The following is a 20124-nucleotide window of genomic DNA, read 5'->3' on the forward strand; positions in this document are numbered from 1 at the left end:
ATTGCACACCACAAAAGAGAACCCTAATATAAACTACGGTCTTTAATTAATAATAATCTCTCAATATGGATTTATGAACTTGAATAAATGTACCACCACTAATGCAAGGTGTTAATAATATCTTGTTATTATTAACTATATTATAATACTATAACTGTGTTTGGGTGGGATAGAAAGTATATAAGAACTCTGCACTTTCTGCTCATTTTCTCTGTCAACCTAAAACTGCTTTAAAAAATGAAATCTATTGAAAAAAAAAAAGACAGGTGCAGGCAAGATAATCTTGTCAATATTTGGTATGTAGAGAACATGAGTGATCACTACAAAAAATACAGGTGGCTGGGAATCCATGATTCTCTTTAACTGTCAAAAAGGAAGTTTCTGTTTCTCCCCTGCCTGTGCTCTTCAGTGGTTGTAAATGAGATAATATAAATGTTGCACGTTTTAAACAAAGTTGAAATGCCTGGTACCATTTGTACAGATTACAAATATGGAGTCCAAGTGCTATGTGTTCGTTGAGCAGTATTATCAAAATGATTGCCAGCCAGAGCTAGAGATTATAGGTCAAGTGCATTTCTTTAAAATTCAGCTTGAGATAAACTTCATTAATGATTGAACCTTTCCTGACGTTTTGCCTCTCCAACTCTAGGTCAAGGTTTTAAATGGCATTTGTGACAGAACAATCCGCTCTACCAGGGACCCTGTTATGAGCCAGTGTGCCTGTCTGGAGGAAGTTCACTTACCAAACATTAAACCTGGTGAAGGCCTGGTAAGAATTCTGACTACACATATTTTATTTTCAAATAATAACACATCGTCATTTATTAAAGTTTTTCCCCCCCCATAATTCCTTATTGCTTTCACTGTAATTCTGAATAGCATTAAATTAGGCCGTCTTCCACCATATAGTGAGAAATTTACCATCTTGAACTGTTGACATATTTTATGTCTTCAAAGTATAAAAATAAGTACAATTTAAAAACTGTACACTCATATCTTGAAGGAATTATCGTAACAGTTTTATTTTTAGGACTTAGCAATGGAAGGAAATATAAAGCATTTACACAAAGGAAACATGGTCTCTGGGTACATAAGAACATCTGCTCTGAAAGTCTCTGTTAGCACTTCGGAAGAATATGAGAAGCGTCTCCTTGGAAGACATGATTCTGAAAAAATGTTCAGAAATGTTTCATTAGTGAGGTACGAGCTCTGTGAGAACAAGCCCTGAGAATACATACAGGTAGGTAGATACCTGACTACCTAGATCAGCACCCAGACACCTAGCTCTCCCAGTCCCTAGCATGCAGCCAATGAGATGAATTTGCTGACATTTAAGTGAAGAAGCTGCGAGGCCCATTGATAAACTTAGAGGCGTTGAGTCAAGGTTTAAATCTCAGCCCTCAAGTGACTTAACCGCTTTATGTGTCAATTTCCTCATCCGTCAAAAATGAATAATAATAACTGTCTCCCAGGGTCGTTGAAAGTGTTAATTTAGATGATGGATGCTGAGTGGCCGATGTGGGACTGCACAGGACATGTGCAGTAGTGATTGGTGGCCACAGCTGCTGTAGCTGCTTTGATGAGGGGTATGACGAGGGGTGTGCCTAGCATGTCGGTAGCTATGGGGAGACATCAAGACAGTCTCTGCTCTCAGACAGGAAAACAAAGCAACCAAATGATGACCAGGCTGCATTCGTAGTAAGTGGAGAAATGCGTATGGAGGCTGCTCGGCTTCAAAGTAAATGATAGATTATAATAGATTCGACAGGGAAGGCTTTTGGAGGTGAGTTTATAGTCACGTAGAAGCAGAGAAATGCCTGTGTGAGCAGAAATGGAGTTGCCATTTCGGATGGTAAAGTTGTACAAGCAAATGCTCGGGGTAGGGGAGTACTGCATGGCGGGAGAATCTGATCGCTCTGGCAATGAAGTGGTCCCCCTAACCCCCCCTCTAGCCGGAAAGGAGAGGAAGAAGGAGAACCTTGGAGGTGTCAGTATGTGAGGAGATTCTCATTGTAGAGTGGTGTAGGGGCAAGTTCGGTGTCAAAATGATTTTTTAGGAGAATGCATTATTGTGATATTGATACCAAGGTGAGCAACTACTCTGCCCAATCTACTTTTTGCTATCTTTCCTCATCTTATAAAAATTTATTAAACACTTTTCATACATGATATGCCAGAGTACAGAAATATTTCTTCGACGATAGGGCACTCACCCCTGAGTTTGCTTCTCAGGCCTTTTAGGAAGGAGCGTATGTCTCTTATGCTTCCCTTAAAAGGGAAAAGTACCTGTTTCTCATCTATTTCCTATGTTGTGTTATTTAACAACCTTCGTTCATACATGCTGGTCTGGATTATGAGTGGCTTGAATAACTCACCCTGTAATGACTGCTGATACCAAAGTTAACTGATTATATTGTGTCACTAGACAAAGAGATGGTCAGAAGAGAACAGTCCTTGTTTGAAAGGCCTCATTCATTCTTCAGGGCTGAGAAGATGCCTCCTGAGTCCCCAGAGTTATGGCAAAATTCGGTGTGCCTGGCACACAAATGACAATATCAAAGAGATCTCGTTTCTGATTTCTTTCACTAGTATTTTGGTTTGTTGAGTTCCCCTTCACCTCTCTTTGGATCTTGTTTCACAATGTTTTAGGAGGCTTAAAAATGAGTATTGTTCTGCAGGGACTGCCTTTAATGTTTTATAAGTTCAAGTCTCACTTGGTGGCTGTATTTCTACATGTTGGTGTAAAGAGTTAATAATATTTGTGACTCACTCTAGGGCATGTACATCAAATCAACCTATGATGGATTGCACGTGATTACTGGAACGACAGAGAATGTAAGTGCCTGTTCGTTAAATGTAAAAGGTATTGGATGTTTAAACAAATTTGACAGAGTCCCCATGCTTTTCATTTAAATGTATGCATGCTGTTTTATTATCCTTAGTGAGAGCAAGGGTGCCTGTTTTGTTTATTTCTGTTGCTAGGACACTGCTTATCACCAGCTGTTGTCAATTTATTATTTAAATTGTCCTTTATTGCTCATGCACCTTGCCTAGTTTTTCACCCCCACCCTTGTGTTAATTATTCCTTTTGCGTCTGGGAAGTGTTAATCCATAAATACAAAAACAATGATCTCTTTGCCTTTGAGAATCACTCCTAGAAGTACTGTAATTGTTAGCCAAATGTGTAAATATCTTTTGTTTGTTTGTCTCATGGAATTTATGTGTCACCGGAGCAACTATTTTGGGATTTTTGCATGACATAGATTCTTTTTGTAGGGTTGTATTTCATAATATTTGGCATGATATTGAAATTTAGTTTTTTCCCTCCTCTAATCCTCTGAATAGAAAAAGCAGGGCTGTTTCTATGGTGAGATACTTTGTACTCTGTTATCTTTCTTTTGGAAATTCTGCTACACGAAAGGTGTGTGTCATGCAGGGTCTCTGGTCCCGCTCTCGGTGGGTGGACACAGAATATGGTGAGTTCAAAAAGGAACAACAATGGAGCCACAGATAGGGGAGTCATACCACTATATTCCCGATGGCGGCGGTCGAGACACAAAAGCAGACATCCACCAGTCCCCCAACAAGGGGTCTTCCTGCACCGCAGTCTCGCTGGCAGCTGGGCGAGACAGGAAGTAGGATCAATACGATCCACAATCCATAATCTGCTTGCTAACAGCACTTACTAGCTTTGATCTGCAGTCTGCTTCTCTGCCAACCAACCAAGCCAACCCACTAGCGTAGTCACGGCAGTTGTATTAGTGGCCCATGGCTAACCGGCAACAGCAGATGCCTCCCAGCCACAGTTGATGGCCTTCGAATAACCGAGCCAGCACCTTTCCACGTGAGGCCGAGAGCCTGGAAACTGCTCTCCTGGCTCTTTGAATTTGTGAAAAGTAGAGCTAATTAAGTGCTTTCTTTTTGCAACTTACAAGATGGCTAGCTTTTAAATGACATTGATATGAAGCTTAAAATGTTTGAATAGTTTCCAGGATCTGTGTCAAAGAAGCATGTGTCTGTGGAATTAATCTGTTTAATCAACTAAGACAAGAGGAAAGAGTTCCTTAAAATAGAAGAAATTGGTACCTATTTTTCTAATCTGTTTGGTGGAAATACGTGTTGCATTTTGAGCTTCAGCTGCTTGGTCTTTTGATAAAATAAAAGGGCATGATCTTTGCTGAGGGTTTGTTATACACACTTGATTTTTGTAGTAAGAAAAAAAGGACATTGCTTAAGGCAATCAATGACTTATAAATAAGTTGTGTGGTTGTGGCAGACAAATGAGTAGATGGTAGTGTCTTTAAGCATTCTTTGTTGTTCAACAATGAGAACACACTGAGAACTGCAGGAAATTTTACATCGCCTCACCTGAGAGGCAATAACAGCCTCTTAGGCTGGGGATGGTGTAAAAGAAAAAATGCATAATGCATTACACAGTTCATTCCCTATTCTTGTCATAGACTTAATATATTTCAGCTGAGCCATGACAAGAATATACACACGTAGTAGCCACCCAGTGTATTATTTTGGAGTTGGATGGATTCAGAAGGATGGTGAATGTCATTTAGCAATTTGGTGATTGCATATAAGCATCTAGCAATTTTTGGTGATTGCATAAATAAGCAGACCTCTGTGGTTCTAGATTCTCGCTGGTCTTCTTGAAGCAATTTCAGTCTTTGGCAAGTGTGTAGAACACTAATATAGCTATCAGAAGGCACACAGATTTCTCCTCTTCAAAACATCCCTCCCCCTGCCCCCCATTTTATTTTAAAGATGAGAGTTGAATGAGAGACTAGACAAGCTGCTTTGAATCAAATGAAATGTCTGTCAAATGTAATGATGCATTTCCTAGAATTCCTACCAGATTTAAAAGACTGGGTGATTGACCTGAATGTAGTTGACCCTGGTACTCCCAGAAAGGACTGTGTATAAGTCATCCCATCCAGTTAAAGATCAGAAAAAGGAAAACTTGTCTTATTGCCTCTGGTAATCCATTGGAAAATGTCACTCATCCTTTCAGTCATTCAGCTGTGTTCACTAAATACCCGGAATATGCTGAACATTTGCTAAGTCTCACAGATGAGGGTGGGAAGTTAAATAAGAACCCACTTCTTACCTAAGCCTATCCAGGGATTAACCTGGATGTTTTATATTTCATGCTGGATATTTTACACTTAAATGACGAAAGAGAATGCCAGAACCAGGGAAGCTTTCCAGCTATCATTTAAGGTTGCTAAGACTTCAGAGTCAGAATGTCTTCGTGGAAACCTAGTGTGGTGGGTGGTAGTGGATGGGAAATCAGTCATTGCATTGCCAAGCCAGCTGCCTCCATATCCTCTGTCTTGGATTGTAGGCTGAAGCAATGCCAGAGGCCATCTCCGTCCTCTGGTCCTTTGCTTTTTTCTTTGTTCTTTTCTGAGGTTATCTGAGAAGCTAGGATCATTCCAACGTCAGATTAAACAGTATCTAGAAATTCTCCTCTATCTGGCTTCTTTTTCTGATGATGCATAAGACCTTGACAGGATCTCGACAGGATCCCATCCGTCCTGCTATCCTCCACCCGCAAGATGAGGTGGGAATCAGATTAGGCTCTGAAGAATGGCCGCATTCTTCTCCAGGTCATCACCCCTCTGCCCCAAACCAAAATGAGCATCATTTTTCAGTAGTCTGGCTCATGGTGAACATAGGCAAGAGCTACTGCCCTAGGGAGAATTTTGGTATCAAGGTCTCTCTTTACCAGTGTTCTGCCAAGCACAACTCTTAATCGCTTGGTAGGACATTTGAGAAATGAATGCATGAGGATCCTTAGGAAACGAAGTCAATTCAGGACACTGGGGCTTTTTTTTTTTTTTTTTTTTAATTGCACATCTGTAAATAGGGGGACTTCCTGGCCTTAGGGCCATCTTTTATAATGTGAAGCCAACCATAAATGAATCCTTAGACCAGGAAGATTAACTGGAAAGCTATGGGTTAAGTATCTGACACACAATATCGAAAAGGAGCACTGATACATTGTTTTTGTTTTTTTTAAGTGTCTAAGAGAGATTGAGTTAGGCCATAGCCCTGCGGCACCCATGATACTAGTCTCTCAGATGAGGCACTGCTGGTTGTTATGGCGGCAGGTTAAATGTTTTTAAAAAATAACAGTCACACCTGTGCTTTGTGTTGGACCTAGATAAATCAGTGGGAATGTTTCTACAGTTTAATGTCACTTGCTCACGTCTTGTTGAGACTGTCACAACAGTTGAGTGAGAAAATTCAGCAAGTGTATCTTGGCTTTAATTGCTACCTCCCTCAACATGTTCAAAGGTGCTATTTCTTTCTTTTTTGTTTGTTTGTTTGAGGATAGTTGTAAATTGAAGATTCAGCCAGTTACGTAAGTTACCAAATAAAATAGTCTGGCCTAGATAACATTTGATTATAATTTGAAATCAAAGGTTTATCCTTCCCTTCTCTTTTGCTCAGATGGGGTATCTTAGTCATAAAGAGTTCTAGTTTGACTAAATGAACAAGAATACTATGGGCAAAATATTTGACAAATACATTAATATATCTATATATACACACGTGAATATATCTATATCTACATCTACTTGCAAATTTGTTGCAAAGTATTCTTTGGGAAAACAAAGTCTGGAAGTTTGTTTTGTTACTGAAAACTCATTTATTTTGAATTCAACCTGAAATGGAAAAATTTTGCATTCATTTTCTCTAAAGAAATACAATTTCTATTTTCACCATCTATCTATTTTAGTAGCATTGTGATAAAAGAAAAACAAGGTTGAGTAAAAACTAAGATCGTTTTAATAATTGCTTAAAAGGAAATGGAATGACAGAGTTACAGTGAGTCTTTTCATGTTAAACAGTTGGTCAGCTTCTGTAAGATTAATTTTGATAAGGTTCATGTAAGGTGTCTTTAGATGAACTAGTGGCTTTTTTCAGTTCATCATTGGCGACAGTGTGTCCCACTCTCCCTGACAGGTGAGATGAACTTGGCTGTCCCACTTGACAGATTATCTGTTATAACAGACCACTAATTAAATAGATAACACAGGTTTCTACAAACTAGGTAGTCTCAGCGAACTCATGTACACTTTGTAATATTTCTTGAGAAAATTATATTTCTTTTTTTTTAAAATTTATTGGGGTGACAATTGTTAGTAAAATTACATTCCATTGCTCATTGTCTACAGAAGATAGAAGGAAGAAGAAATAGAAGCAGAAAGAAATAGAAGGTTAAAAACTAAGATAGGTCTCTCTGTTTGTTTCTAATAGTCTCCTGCAGACAAATCTCAGAAGATTCATGCTGGCGATGAAGTCATTCAGGTTAATCGGCAAACTGTGGTGAGTTTCTGATTGAGACTTAAAACCTAATAGTCCCCTCGAGAACTTTTGACTAAACCCAACACCATTTTGCTTGAATTTTTTAAATTTGCAGTTTATATCCAATTTTCCATAATTTTAAGCAGTGCTAAGATGAACATACTTGTATTATATTTGTCTATTTGTCTACCTGTTTGCTCACGACTGATTTCCTTGAGATACATTCACAAGTTTGATTTTTCCTTATTCATGAGCAAGTCCCCTCTCCTCATTTTCTTTCTTTGAAGGTGGGATGGCAGCTAAAAAATCTGGTGAGAAAATTGAGAGAGAATCCCACAGGAGTTGTATTACTGCTTAAGAAGCGCCCCACAGGTTCTTTCAACTTCACTCCTGCTCCCCTGAAAAACCTACGGTGGAAGCCACCACTTGTGCAGGTATTTGGTCTATTTCCACTATCTGTATAAGTGTTCTGGTATCAGTGCACGAACAATGTCAAGTGTCTGATTGATCTCCAAAAAGAAAGATGAAAATTGGAAGGAGATTGGTTTCAGGAGTTTGTGTATGCATAATTTTCCTATTATCCTACTTAGATGAAAATATACATTCTAGATTTGCACTGAACAGTATGGTAACCACTGGCCACATGTGACTATTTAAATAAAATGAAAGGCTCCGTTCCTCACTCTCATTGGCCATATTTCAGATCTTTGGTAACCACATGTGGCTAGTAGCTGCCATCACTTCAGAAAGTTCATTCTAGTCCTTCTTTCTTCATTTCAAACCCATACTTATATATAAATGTATCCACTTTGAACACTAACCTTAGAGAGACTACGTGGGGTTGAGGCCTTGGCACTGGTTTACCGAGGCGGGGCTCGGGACAGTGGGAATAAGCCACACAGGGGTGAGCAGGTGGTTCTTTGTTATGGCTGTTGTTTAGACATTGTTTAAAATTGCCAGCCTTGGGTGATGATAAAACACAGACTGCCTTTTAGTGAGTTATTTAAATTCTCTACAAACAGTCTACTCCTTTATTGCCTGCACCTGGGTAGACCATGCTCACTGACCAATGCTTTGCTACACCTTCGTTCCTTAGTGTTTATTTTCTAAACCATTGGATGAAAAGCCATGACATTTTAATGCCCTTTTGTAAGATTGAGATTGCAATTTATATGTAACTGTCTGTGATTTTATTGGCCATCTTCAAATGGAAGGAACAGGGGTAACCTCAAGCCATCTGTTTGGACACTTCCTAATGCACAGAGCACTAGAAATATGCCTACCTGTGTGGCTTAGTGGTGGAGGGTGCAGCAAAGAGGGGCATGGGATTAAAATCACTTTTCTTAAATAATAACTGTGTGTGTCGATCATGCCCTAGCTACTTCTGTTTGCGTTGCTCAGTGCAGGTGTGACATCTTTAAAATTGGGGAGAAGGTGTCACTGAGCATCGTAGATGTCTTACTTCATCATCAGTAGTTGAGGGAGTGCCTGCTACATGCTGGCTCTTCCAGCTACCCAGCGCATGGGGTAAACGTTGGGCTCTGAAAAAGGAGTGATAGGGGTGAGCTGGGTAGGTGAAGGTGCCTCTTCCCGTGGAGGTGACCCCCCAAAGATGTCCTGCTCTAATCCCCACTCTAGAGTCTGGACGGCAGGGTGGGATTTGGCAGATGGGAAGGCACTGCACAGAGGAGATGGACTCAGTTCTTTAGACACACGCCCGCAAACTGTCTATACGCTGCCATCAGGGAAGGGCGGTGTCTTGGGCTAGATTTCCTAGAAGCAGCAGCTGTGGCACAGATTCTTGTGAAGATGATTTTTGAGGGTGTGTCCTTCAGGTAGAACTTATAAGGGAGGGAGAGAGGCAGAATAAGGAGGAGGAAGCCAGCGAGGTGGTGTCTTAGGTAAAGTCTAGCCTTGGCCTGTTGTACAGGTATTAACCACAAAGTGACAGGCTCTCGTACCTAGTTTCCCTGAAAATAAGACCTAGCCGGGCCATCAGCTCTAATGCTCCTTTTGGAGCAAAAATTAATATAAGACCCCATCTTATTTTAATATAAGACTGGATCTAATATAGTATAATATAATACAATAATAATATAATATAACATAATATAATACCGGGTCTTATATAACATAATATAATACCGGGTCTTATATAACATTCCGGTCTTATATTAATTTTTGCTCCAGAAGACGCATTAGAGCTGTCTGGCTAGGTCTTATTTTTGGGGCTACACGGTAGCTGTACTCAGGAGGGCAGCTGTCAGCTGAGGGTTATTCTCCAGAGAAGGGGACAGCTATGAGCTTTCAGCAGCTGACACTCATGGCAGCTGGGTTCGCTGGCTGGCAGAGGGGCTGTGGTATATGGGCACCACAGTCCTACTGCAGGTATACGTAGATGAGACCCTCCCAGGGCGGAGGGTAGGAGAGAAGACTGGTGGGCAAAGACCATATAGAGTACCAGGCTAAGGAGCATGAACTTCATTCCACAGGTAATAGGTTGACAGTTGTTTTTCACATTAATATCTGAATTAGTTGGTGAGGGCTGCCACAACAAAGAACCACAAACTGGGTAACTAAAACAAAATTTATTCTCTCACAATTTTGGGGGGCTGCAAGTCTGAGATCAAGATGTTGGCAGGATTGGCTTCCCCTGAGGCCTCGCTCCTGGGCTTGCAGATGGCCGCCTTCTCCCCGTGTCTTCCTATGGTCTTTCCTCTGTGTGTCTGTGTCCTAATGTCATCTTCTTATAGGGACACTGGTTATATTGGATTAGGGCCCAACCTAATGACCTCGTTGTAAGTTAATTATGTCTTAAAGATCCTATTTCCAAATACAGTTACATTCTGTGCTACTTGGGGTTAGGGCTTTAACATAGGAATTTTGAGGGGTAGGGGGTGGGTCACAGTTCAGCTGGTGACACTATCTAAACAGAAGAAACACCAGGTAGGAACTGTTGCATGTCTACTTGGTGTGTGATGTGGTTCTGGAAAAGGCTCGTGATGGGTGATTGCAGTGAAAGACTAATGCAAGAGGCTATTCAGAAGACGGGTCAAGAAGACTCACAAAGCAGCACAGCATAGTGGTAGGGAGGGGGGCTCGGAGTTCAACTCCTCTGGTTCAAATCCCAGCTCTGCCACTTATTAGCTGTGGGACCTTAGACAAGGTATTTAATCTTTCTAATTACTAGTGTTGACTGCTAGAAAAGGTTCTGGGGTAGGGGGTGGGGGGTGGGGGGTGGGGAAAACAAGCACAGCAGGTGTGAAACGTGGCAGTGAACCTGGGTGGTGATATCCGAACGTCAAAAAAGAGCCATCTGGAAGGCAGAGATGATACTAGGTCTTTTGAGCATCACTGAGTTTGAAGTGATAAAGGAAAATTCAAGCAAAGAGAGCTTCTTTAATTCTTGTCAACATCATTAGTGTTATCCTGCCACCGTCATCGTTCTGCTTTTAGGTCACAGTCGTGGTAAATGAGCTGTCAATCCAGAAGTAATCATCAATGTTGAAATTTTTGTTGAGTGTCTGATCTGGGAAAATGCTCCAGTTTACTTTCCTTCTACTTGTTGAGGGCGTGGATCCCGGCCCCGTGTTTTCAGACATTGTTCGAGATTAACAGATTGAGATGTTAATCAATTACACATTGAGTACACGTGACAGATGATGTACTCAATATGTAGTTGACGAACATCAGTTGATGGCCAGCATCCCGGATGTGGTGATTACGCTACAGGAGGCGAAAGACTGAGCCCGTTTTTCTCTGCCTCGGTGTCTCCCCTGAGAATGGGGCTGCCACTCTGTGAGCACTTGCCATCCCAGTCCTTCCAGCCCTTAGAGTCTAGCTCACTTTGGGGAGACTCTGGGGTCATCCGTTGCCATCTGGGCTACATAGGGTTGAGGTGCCTTTTTACGTCTGCCCAGGGCCTAGCACGGTTCTCATGTGGTGCCTGCCGTTGGCCTTCGCCAAACATCTTCGTGCCTTGTCTCTGAGATTCCCTTGCTGTTTCTTTGCCAACCAGAAAAAGTTTGTCGTTGTTTTTGTGAGTCTACAGAAAAGATTCTCATATGGGATTTTAAAAAATTGGTCTTTTGACACCAATAACATAATTAACATTAAGCTGTGTGGATTTCATATTTTAAAAATTAACTTGTATGTATGTATGTGTATATGTATATAATACAAAATTAAACAGCATACGTGACAAGCAGTATGCTAAGCCCATTACGTATATTAGCTCCCTTAATTCTCATGGCTACCCTGTGTTGGTGCTTTGCTTGCCCCCATTTATTCCCATTTTATAGATGAGGCACAGAGAAGTTCAGTGATTTACCCAGAGATACACAGCTAGTAAGAGGTATAGTGGTTCCCCCTTATCTGCGGTTTCACTTTCCGTGGTTTTAGTTACTCGTGGTTTCAGTTACCCGTGGTCAACCATGGTCCAAAAATATTAAATGAAGCACTCCAGAAATAAACAGTTCTTCAGTTTTAAGTTGCTCGCTTTCTGAGTAGCGCAGTGAAATCTCTTGCTGTCCTGCTCCTTCCCGCCTGGGATGTGAAACATCGCTTAGTCCGGCGTATCCACGTTGTAGGCGCCCTTTAGTCCCTTGGGACCCATCTCGGTGATCTGATTGGCTATCAGATATTTTGAGAGGGAGAGAGACAGACCACGTTCACTTAATTTTTATAGCAGCATATTGTTACAGTTGTCCTATTTTATTATTAGCTATTGTTAATTTCTTACTGTGCCTTATTTATAAATTAAACTTGATTATATGTATGAAAAAACATAGTGTATATAGAGTTCAGTACTATCCGTGGTTTCTGGCAGCTACTGGGGGTCTTGGAATGCACCCCCTGCATATAAGTGGGACTGCTGCGTAGCCAGGAGTGCATCCAGCAATCCGAGTCCCGAGCCCACACTCCTGGTCAGTGGTCGCATGGTTAGTGATTTGTACACACTAACTCATTTCATCCTCACTGCGACCCTATGCAAGAGGTACTGTCAGTATCGCTCTGTGCAGAGGAGGAAACTGAGGCACAGGTGTTTTAATGACTTGCTTGGAGCTAGAATTTTAACCGGGCACCTGGCTCCCAAGCCTCTGTTTCTCACTATGCATCTAGTCTTTCAGAACTCCCAGTTAATGCTGAGTGTCGCAAAGAAGAATACAAGTTGACTGTTGCTAATAGCTATAAACATGGGCGTGACCTTGCCCCCTGTGTACACAGGGCTGGTGCTGGCTTTGGGGAAGGGGAGACGTGCACCAAGAGTAATCTCCGAGGTAACCTCTACCCTTTCACACGTGCTCCCGTTTCAGACCTCGCCTCCTCCCACGACTACCCAGTCTCCTGAAAGCACCATGGATACCTCTCTGAAGAAGGAGAAGCCGGCCATCCTGGATCTTTATATCCCTCCCCCACCAGCCGTTCCCTACTCTCCCCGGTATGTCACTGTCCACTTTCGTGCTGTGCTCGTCTCCTGTCCATGGAGATTCTAAGGGTGGTGTGAAGATCACGAGGATCTTGAGAGGAAACGTTGCTGAATTTCAGTGTCACAGGGTTGAGTCTTGAAATGGCTGTTAAAAGGTGTGATCCTGAAGTGGGGTGCGGGAGTGGAAGGGGTGGGTGAAGCTGGTCCAAGGCACAGGCTTCCAGTTATGCAATTCGTGAGTTCTGGGAATGTAATAGGCAGCATGGTGACTGTAGTTAGCAATACCATGTTTTTGTGTTTGAAATTTGCTGAGAGAGTAGATCTTAAAAGTTCTCATCACAAGAAAAAAAGAATTTGTAACTATGTGAGGTGATGGATGTTCACTTACTGGGGTGACCATTTCGCAATACATACATATCTAAATGACATATCTATGTTGTACATCTTAAACTAATACAGTGTTATGTCAATTATATCTCGATGAAATGGTGATACTTTAGGGGGTAGTGTGGAAACAGATCTGGGTTTTGTGGGTCCTGAAGCTTTACAGCTTTACAGGGGCTCTTTACGAAAGCAAAGAAGGCTCTTGGGAAATTGTTTTGGTTCCTCCCGGACATTGTAAGAGGCTGTTTGGGGGTCCCTAAAGCTGAAGTTTCATGAACTACGTAGTAAATTCATCTCTGGGGAGGAAGATAATAAATATTTTTGGGAGATTAAAGTTGTGGCTTTATTTTGCTGAAGGACATGTGTTCTTCATAGCACTGAAAAAAACCATGTGACTGTAGGTGTGGGGGCACTATATTTGTACATGCATGTGTATTTATGTGTGTGTATTCTAAATTCTTAAAGACCATTGCTTTCTTAATGGCTATCTTAAATGTGATATAATATACTGAGAATGGTTGTACCTAGGGATGGTTTAGGTATGAAATATAGGCTTATTTATATCAACTTACATATTTACAGATGTTGGTAAAACTAGAGAATCTGGCTCATTTATTCAACACGCATTTATTTAGTGTTGGGCCTCGGTTACCATCTTACACAAAACAGATGTAGTTTTTGCCCCCAGAGAACTTCCAATGTCTTAGTCAACTGGTCAAGAATAAATTGAGAAATATGTAATTATGCTATAATATTTCAGAAGACAAAGTTCAGGCAGAACTTAGAATGATGTTTCACTTTATAGTGGAGTTTTTTATTTGTTTTTGTTGTTAGCTGAACTGTTTGCTTCTACTGTGTTTCTGCTCTGGGCACAAAGAAGAATTAATGTCATTTTCTTCTTTTGTGAGTCTTGGGTTTGCCCAGAACTTATTACAGTGTGTAGAGTAGTTACCGTAGGTGATCAGGGCCATTCTTGGTCACAGACCAGAGTCATGTGGCAATGGGATCTTAAGTGTGTTTAAAGTGATAGGTAGTTGCCTTTTCATATGGAAAAGACATTTTCACCAATGACCAGTGTGTGGGTTGTTCTATCAGAAACTGTAGCGGGGGGGGGGGGGGAGAATCCCCCAACCCTGAATATTCTTATTTGGGTCTCAGTGATGGGTCCCAGAAGCAGTGGTAAAGAAAAAAAGGTAATGTTCATAGTGAGGGAGAAGAACTGGGGCTTTTTATCTACCTGGGGGAGACACACATACACACACACACACACACACACAACATTAGTGAAGGATATTTTCTGAGCAATGAGAAATGCAAATGGTTACAGAGTGCGTGTGGTGAGTCATGAAAGCTTTGTGAATGGGGAAGTCATATGCCACGTTTAAGAGTGTAGGAGGGGGTGCACTCAAGGGGGAGAGGTATGCAGGCAGCCGGCTCGCTGGGAACACCACACAGGCGAGGCTGAGCTTCCGATTGCTTTGAACGCAGTTGATTCGGTGTTCTGTCTAGTAGTTGTTACAGTGATCATTTAAAGGAATTTACTAGATGCAGAAAATTGTACTAACTCTGGTAAGTTGGACTCAACTAAAATTAATTCAAACTTTTTATTATAAACTGACATTTAGAAAGAATGAAGTTGGAATGGGTGATCCAATTTCTGCCAGTTTCCGTACTTAGTTCAGAAAACGGACACTCCCCATTGGGGACTGCAAAGGCCCCTTTGTCTTTTTTGACAATTTTCAGATCTGACAACTCCATTACGCATCAAGTGTCTTCTTTGCTGGACCTTGGCAAAGATGCTACTCTCGACAGATCACCCCTTCAGTTGTAGTGAACAGGCGATTGATTCAGGACAGCTATACTGGGAAACCAGGGATGTCTTTTAAAGGCATATTAGTACCATTTGAACACATAAGAAAATAATTTCATTTCCCCTAATTCAGTAGGATCGTGGTATTTAGTTCTATTTAAGAGGATCTGTATGTATTTGAGGGGCAACTGGGACTTAGAAAGTAATGCTTTTTCCCTGCAGTGGAAAAGGGGATGTACATTTTCTTTTATGTCTATGTCTCCTATAATTCTTCAGTAGGAGAGGAGCTTTGTAAGCTACTTCATTACTGCCTACTGTCTTCCAGGGATGAGAACGGGAGTTCTGTTTATGGCGGATTCAGTAAATGTAAACAACCATTGCCTGGTCCTAAGGGTTCGGAGTCCCCAAATTCCTTCTTGGACCAGGAAAGTAGAAGACGGAGATTTACCATTGCTGACTCTGATCAATTGCCTGGCTATTCGGTGGAAACCAGTGTTTTGCTCACGAAAATGAGGCAGAAAACACCATCTTACGGTGTGTTTCCGAGTGTTTGTTTTGTTCTGCTGTTTGCTGTTCTTTTCTTCCCCACCCCCTTCCTTATTTGGAATCGTTGCATGAATTTGGCAGACTCCAAGGGTAATCCGAGGAAAACATAAACCTCAATGAAATTCTAAGTATGAGACCTTTATTCATCTCTCTAAAGCAAAGCCTTGTTGAGTCATTGCTCTGCCTGGCCCCAAAGCCCCGTGGGTGAGATCATGTTACAGTTTTAACTTTCAGAGGCTGCGTTTTTAACTTTGGAGTTGCTTTGCTCTGTACACCCACAAACTCAAGTTCAGCACGCCCCTGTCCTGACTGCTTGCTACGGAAATACGATGCTTTAAAATACTTTCCTTATTTTAAAATATGTTATTGCTTCTGCTTAAGTGAGTGTGAGATGGTGGAGGTGGCGGTCTAAGTTACAAATAAAGGGAAGGATTCTCTAAGTCCCCAAACTCATCCTCTGTCACCTTCTTTCTACTCCCCTGAAGGCAAGCCCCGGCCTTTGTCCATGCCTGCGGATGGGAGCTGGATGGGGATTGTGGACCCTTTCGCCAGACCTCGAGGTCATGGGAAGAAAGGTAAGTTTAAGCAAATAGCATCATATAAGGCGTCGAAAGACCCAGCCTCTAGTTTCAGCCCTGTTCCTAAACGTATGATAACTGGATAGAGGACTTAGCTTTTCTGAGTCCCATCTTCTCATCTGCTGAAGGTCTCTTGGATCCTACTTATTTTTAGAATGGCACAATTATGCAATCCTAGTTAGTGATTGTAAATCTCCTAATTTAGTATTATGTGCTTTGAAAAGTCCGTAGACACTAACGGTCCCATTTCTAAGCAAGTAGAAAGAAATTATTAAACCATCTCATCCTAAATTTTGTGACTGATTATTGGAGTCTGATTTTTTTTTTTTTTATGACCAGATACAGATTTTTTCCCCCTCCCGAATCCTTGTTGTATTAGAGAGTCATTACTGTTGGAAAAGAAATTTGTGTTTAATTCACCCTGGAATCAGTTACTGGTTATTACACTGGTCTTGAGGGAAATTTATAAATATTATAATTTTTTTTTGCCAGTTTATATTTGATTATCAACACTGGCAGGGCATTATAACTTTGCTTTTGCAGTGCTGACACAAAGCAGGTGAAAAGTTCAAGTCCAGCAGGCCTCATATAGTAAAAGGAAGAAGAAAAACGTTCTGGAGGTCCAACTTCCAAAGTGATCAACCTTGGCATCTCCCTGGGACTTGGTAAATAAAGTTTGTCACCCAAGTACCCGTGTCACCTGGGCTATGCTAATGTGGCAAAGGGAGAAGACAAGTGTCTAAGGTCCAAGATGCCTCTAGTTGGCATGTGAAAATCTGTGGAGCAGTCAGCAGGTGGCAGGGCTGTCCTTTGTTTAGATCTAAAAATGTCAACCTCTTCATTGCCATTCTGTTAGCCTTTTAAGCCCCAATTTAGCCTTTCATTTCCTTTACATATTGAGAGAGGGGAGTGGGGTGGGGAGTGTGAAATCAGTAAATGGAAACATATTTGACGCCCCTGTCCTACTTTCCATATTTTTCTTGTATGATCTTTTTAGAATGAAAAAGGTGTCTGCACAGTGGGCACTTAAAAAAAAAAATAAACAGCTTTATGGAGATATAACTCACACACCATAAAACTCACCCTGGTAAAGTGTACAGTTGAGTGGTTTTAGCATAGTCAGAGAGTCGTGTGTCCATCACCACTATCTAATTCTAGAGCATTTTATTCTCAAAAAGAAATCTCAGACCGGTAAGCAGTCACTCCACATTCCTTCCTATCTCAGCCCCTGGCAACCACTAATCTACTTTCTGTCTCTATGGATTTGCTTATTCTGGACATTTCATATAAATATGTGGCTTTTTGACAATGGGCCTTTTCTGAAAGTAACTTTTTCTCTTTGATGACAAAACCAAACCAGTACATTGAAAAACATGCAGAAGGTATGAGAAAATAAAATTCAGCTATAATCTGCATCCCCAGTGTAGAAATAATCACTCTGAATGTTTCGTGTATCTTCCCGTTGTTCCTGTATGTACATATCATACACTTGATTGGAAAAAATGTGCAGAATGGAAGAAACAGATGTTCAGCAATACTATGTAAGGTGAATATTATCTAGAGCATTTTCTTAAATAGCTGCATTAGTGACCCATCTTATGGGTATAGCTCCTATTTATTCAGTCTGCTGTTGTTGGACATTCCAGTTATTTCTGTTTTTTCCCCCAATTGTAAATAATGCTTTAGTAAGCACCCTTGTTCATAGATCTTTGTACATTTTTAGGAGTGGGATTTCTGGGTCAAAAGAATGCCATGCATTGTAGGTTTCTATTCAGTTTTGTAAACACCCCCACCCCCATCCGAGGGGTTCTACTGGCATCTAGGGTAGGATCATGCTTCCTTGTTCCGAAATGTCCCAAGCATTGCAGAGCATTAAAATCTTTGGACTTGGACCCCATCCATTAAAGGTGAATAGTGCCTGGCCTTCACTCAGGGTGACAACTGAAGGCACCCCCACCTTTCTAAATGGTCCTTAGGGACACTCCAGGATAAGAACCACTGCTCTAGAAGCATGTGCTACAACGTGGCAGGCACTGAGAAAGATAGATGGGGAAGGAATAATGCAATTATATAGCTTTCTGTCTGTGTTTTGATTTCAAGTGAAGTTATGAGAATTCTCACAGTGGTAAACGAAGGGCGAGCTCTCTGATCTGCTCTGCCCTGTGTCACTTCTCAGGTGCGAAAGCAGCTGGAAGTATGATGGCCTTCTTCCATTTCTGCTTTCTGAACACCTAGTGGGGTGGGCTTGGCCATCTGCGAAGCTTGTAGCCCATCCCCGGGAGGAGGGTAGGGTTGGGTGCCCACTCTCAGGGGACATCAGAAGCCTGCTCACTGAACAGCGCTGCGTGGCGGATGATTATTTTAATGGACTTATGGGCTTTGTCTGAAAACAGGTGAGGACGCTCTTTGCCGGTATTTCAGCAATGAACGGATCCCTCCGATCATCGAGGAAAGCTCCTCTCCCCCATACCGCTTCTCAAGGCCCACAACGGAGAGGCAGCTGGTCCGAGGCGCAGACTACATCCGAGGGAGCAGGTGCTACATCAGTTCAGATCTCCATAGCAGCGCCACCATTCCATTCCAGGAGGAAGGGACCAAAAAGAAAGCCGTGTCCTCGGGGGCCAAGTCCTCTTCCACAGAACCGTCCCTGCTGGTCAGCTGGTTTACTCGCCTGAAATTGTTGACTCACTGAGCCCTGCCCTCCTGGAGACCCCTTTGCTGTCTCCTGCTCCCAAGTGCCTTGCTTCCTCAGTGGACTACCTGTTGTCATTTTCATCCACAGTATTATGTAGAGACCATATGCAAATTCTTTAAAAAAAATTTTTTTGGGGGAGAATTGTATGCCACCCTTCTGAGAATTTTGAATTAATTGGGTGGGAACAAATCTAGAGAGCCTTAGGTGATGGCTTGTGGAGGCCGAAGGAAAGAAATGGGTAGGGTCTGTTTCTCTTGTTTCCTTAGAGTGGGGACGCAGAGTCACACTCTACGAACCTGAGCCTCTGCCAGGAGTTATGAGGAGGAACTGGGGTATTGTTCATTCTGGGGGCAGGATAAGATTGGTGGCCATTGTCACACAGACGTATTGGTTTGCGGTCCAACTTCTTCACCTGTAAAAGGCAGTGGAGAAGCATTTTGGTTTTGATTTTTCAAGCCACACCCCATATTTGTAATTGTAGCAGCTTTGACTTTGAAAGAACATGTGGAAGTGTCTGCCTCTCTTTCAGGACACGTGTAAGTGTAGGCATGTTACACTTGGTTAATTCCCTGTTCATAACAATCTCAGTGTAGGTCAATCAATACAGAAAGACAGGAACACACTGAGATAGGGTTTATTACACACAAAGAGAAGTTGATGCTTCTGAGGGGTGGTGTTGTTGTTATATATTATTGTCTTCAAAGGAGAAGAAGCTGTAAGATTTGCTGGCAGCCAAAGTGTTATTCAGAAAAGTGGAGCAACAAGGCTTAGGTTGATGAGAGATACATGAGTTTGCACATTGGTCTATTCAATGTCTATCTTCCAGAAAAGAACAGACAGGTCTTCAAAATTGTATACGTTTTGCTAATGAGAAATATCTTGGGAAGTCTCACGGTCACAACTTTTCAACTAGCATCAGGTATTTTGGAAAAGTGTGTCTGGATATATTAACTCTTGTTTAAACTGAATGTATGATATTTTGTTAGAATGGAAAAGTACTATCTCATTAATTTAAAGTGTTTTAAATATAGTTGTATATTTTTCTTACTCTTAGTCACATGTAATTGAAATATTTCTGTTTTGCGTCATACACGAAGCTAATGAAAAAGAGTGTTCAAGGTGTTTTCAGATTTACCAGTCACCACCACAGCTGGTGCCACCACGGGTGCTATTGTTAAAAAACAAAATAAACGCTTCCACGCATTTGGGGATTTTATGGATTAGAAATGGGAGTGTCCAGGAAGCGTGTGTAAAGTACATTACATTTGGAGAATTATTCTGAGGTATATCCCTAGGCAGAGCTGGTATCCCCTACTCAAAAATCCCCCCCGCCACACCACCACACCCCATATACCACTGG

At 41.6% G+C, this 20124-nt stretch overlaps 1 protein-coding gene across 2 annotated transcripts in view; it reads left to right on the plus strand.

Moving 5' to 3' along the window:
- The window catches only part of CNKSR3 (CNKSR family member 3), a 77875-nt gene extending 58058 nt beyond the window's left edge, over positions 1-19817 (plus strand). For both annotated transcript variants that reach the window (XM_019749254.3, XM_088795363.1), the window contains exons 6-13: positions 650-769; positions 2776-2835; positions 7276-7344; positions 7611-7757; positions 12639-12763; positions 15271-15479; positions 15977-16066; positions 18463-19817. In XM_019749254.3, the coding sequence (XP_019604813.1) occupies positions 650-769; positions 2776-2835; positions 7276-7344; positions 7611-7757; positions 12639-12763; positions 15271-15479; positions 15977-16066; positions 18463-18761 (1119 nt within the window). In that variant the 3' untranslated portion in view covers positions 18762-19817. The remainder of the gene's footprint in view (positions 1-649; positions 770-2775; positions 2836-7275; positions 7345-7610; positions 7758-12638; positions 12764-15270; positions 15480-15976; positions 16067-18462) is intronic.
- Positions 19818-20124: the final 307 nt, after the last annotated feature.

Source organism: Rhinolophus sinicus, chromosome 2 (genome assembly GCF_057876585.1).
Source record: "Rhinolophus sinicus isolate RSI-liver-muscle chromosome 2, RSI-T2T, whole genome shotgun sequence".
Classification (NCBI taxonomy): domain Eukaryota; kingdom Metazoa; phylum Chordata; class Mammalia; order Chiroptera; family Rhinolophidae; genus Rhinolophus; species Rhinolophus sinicus.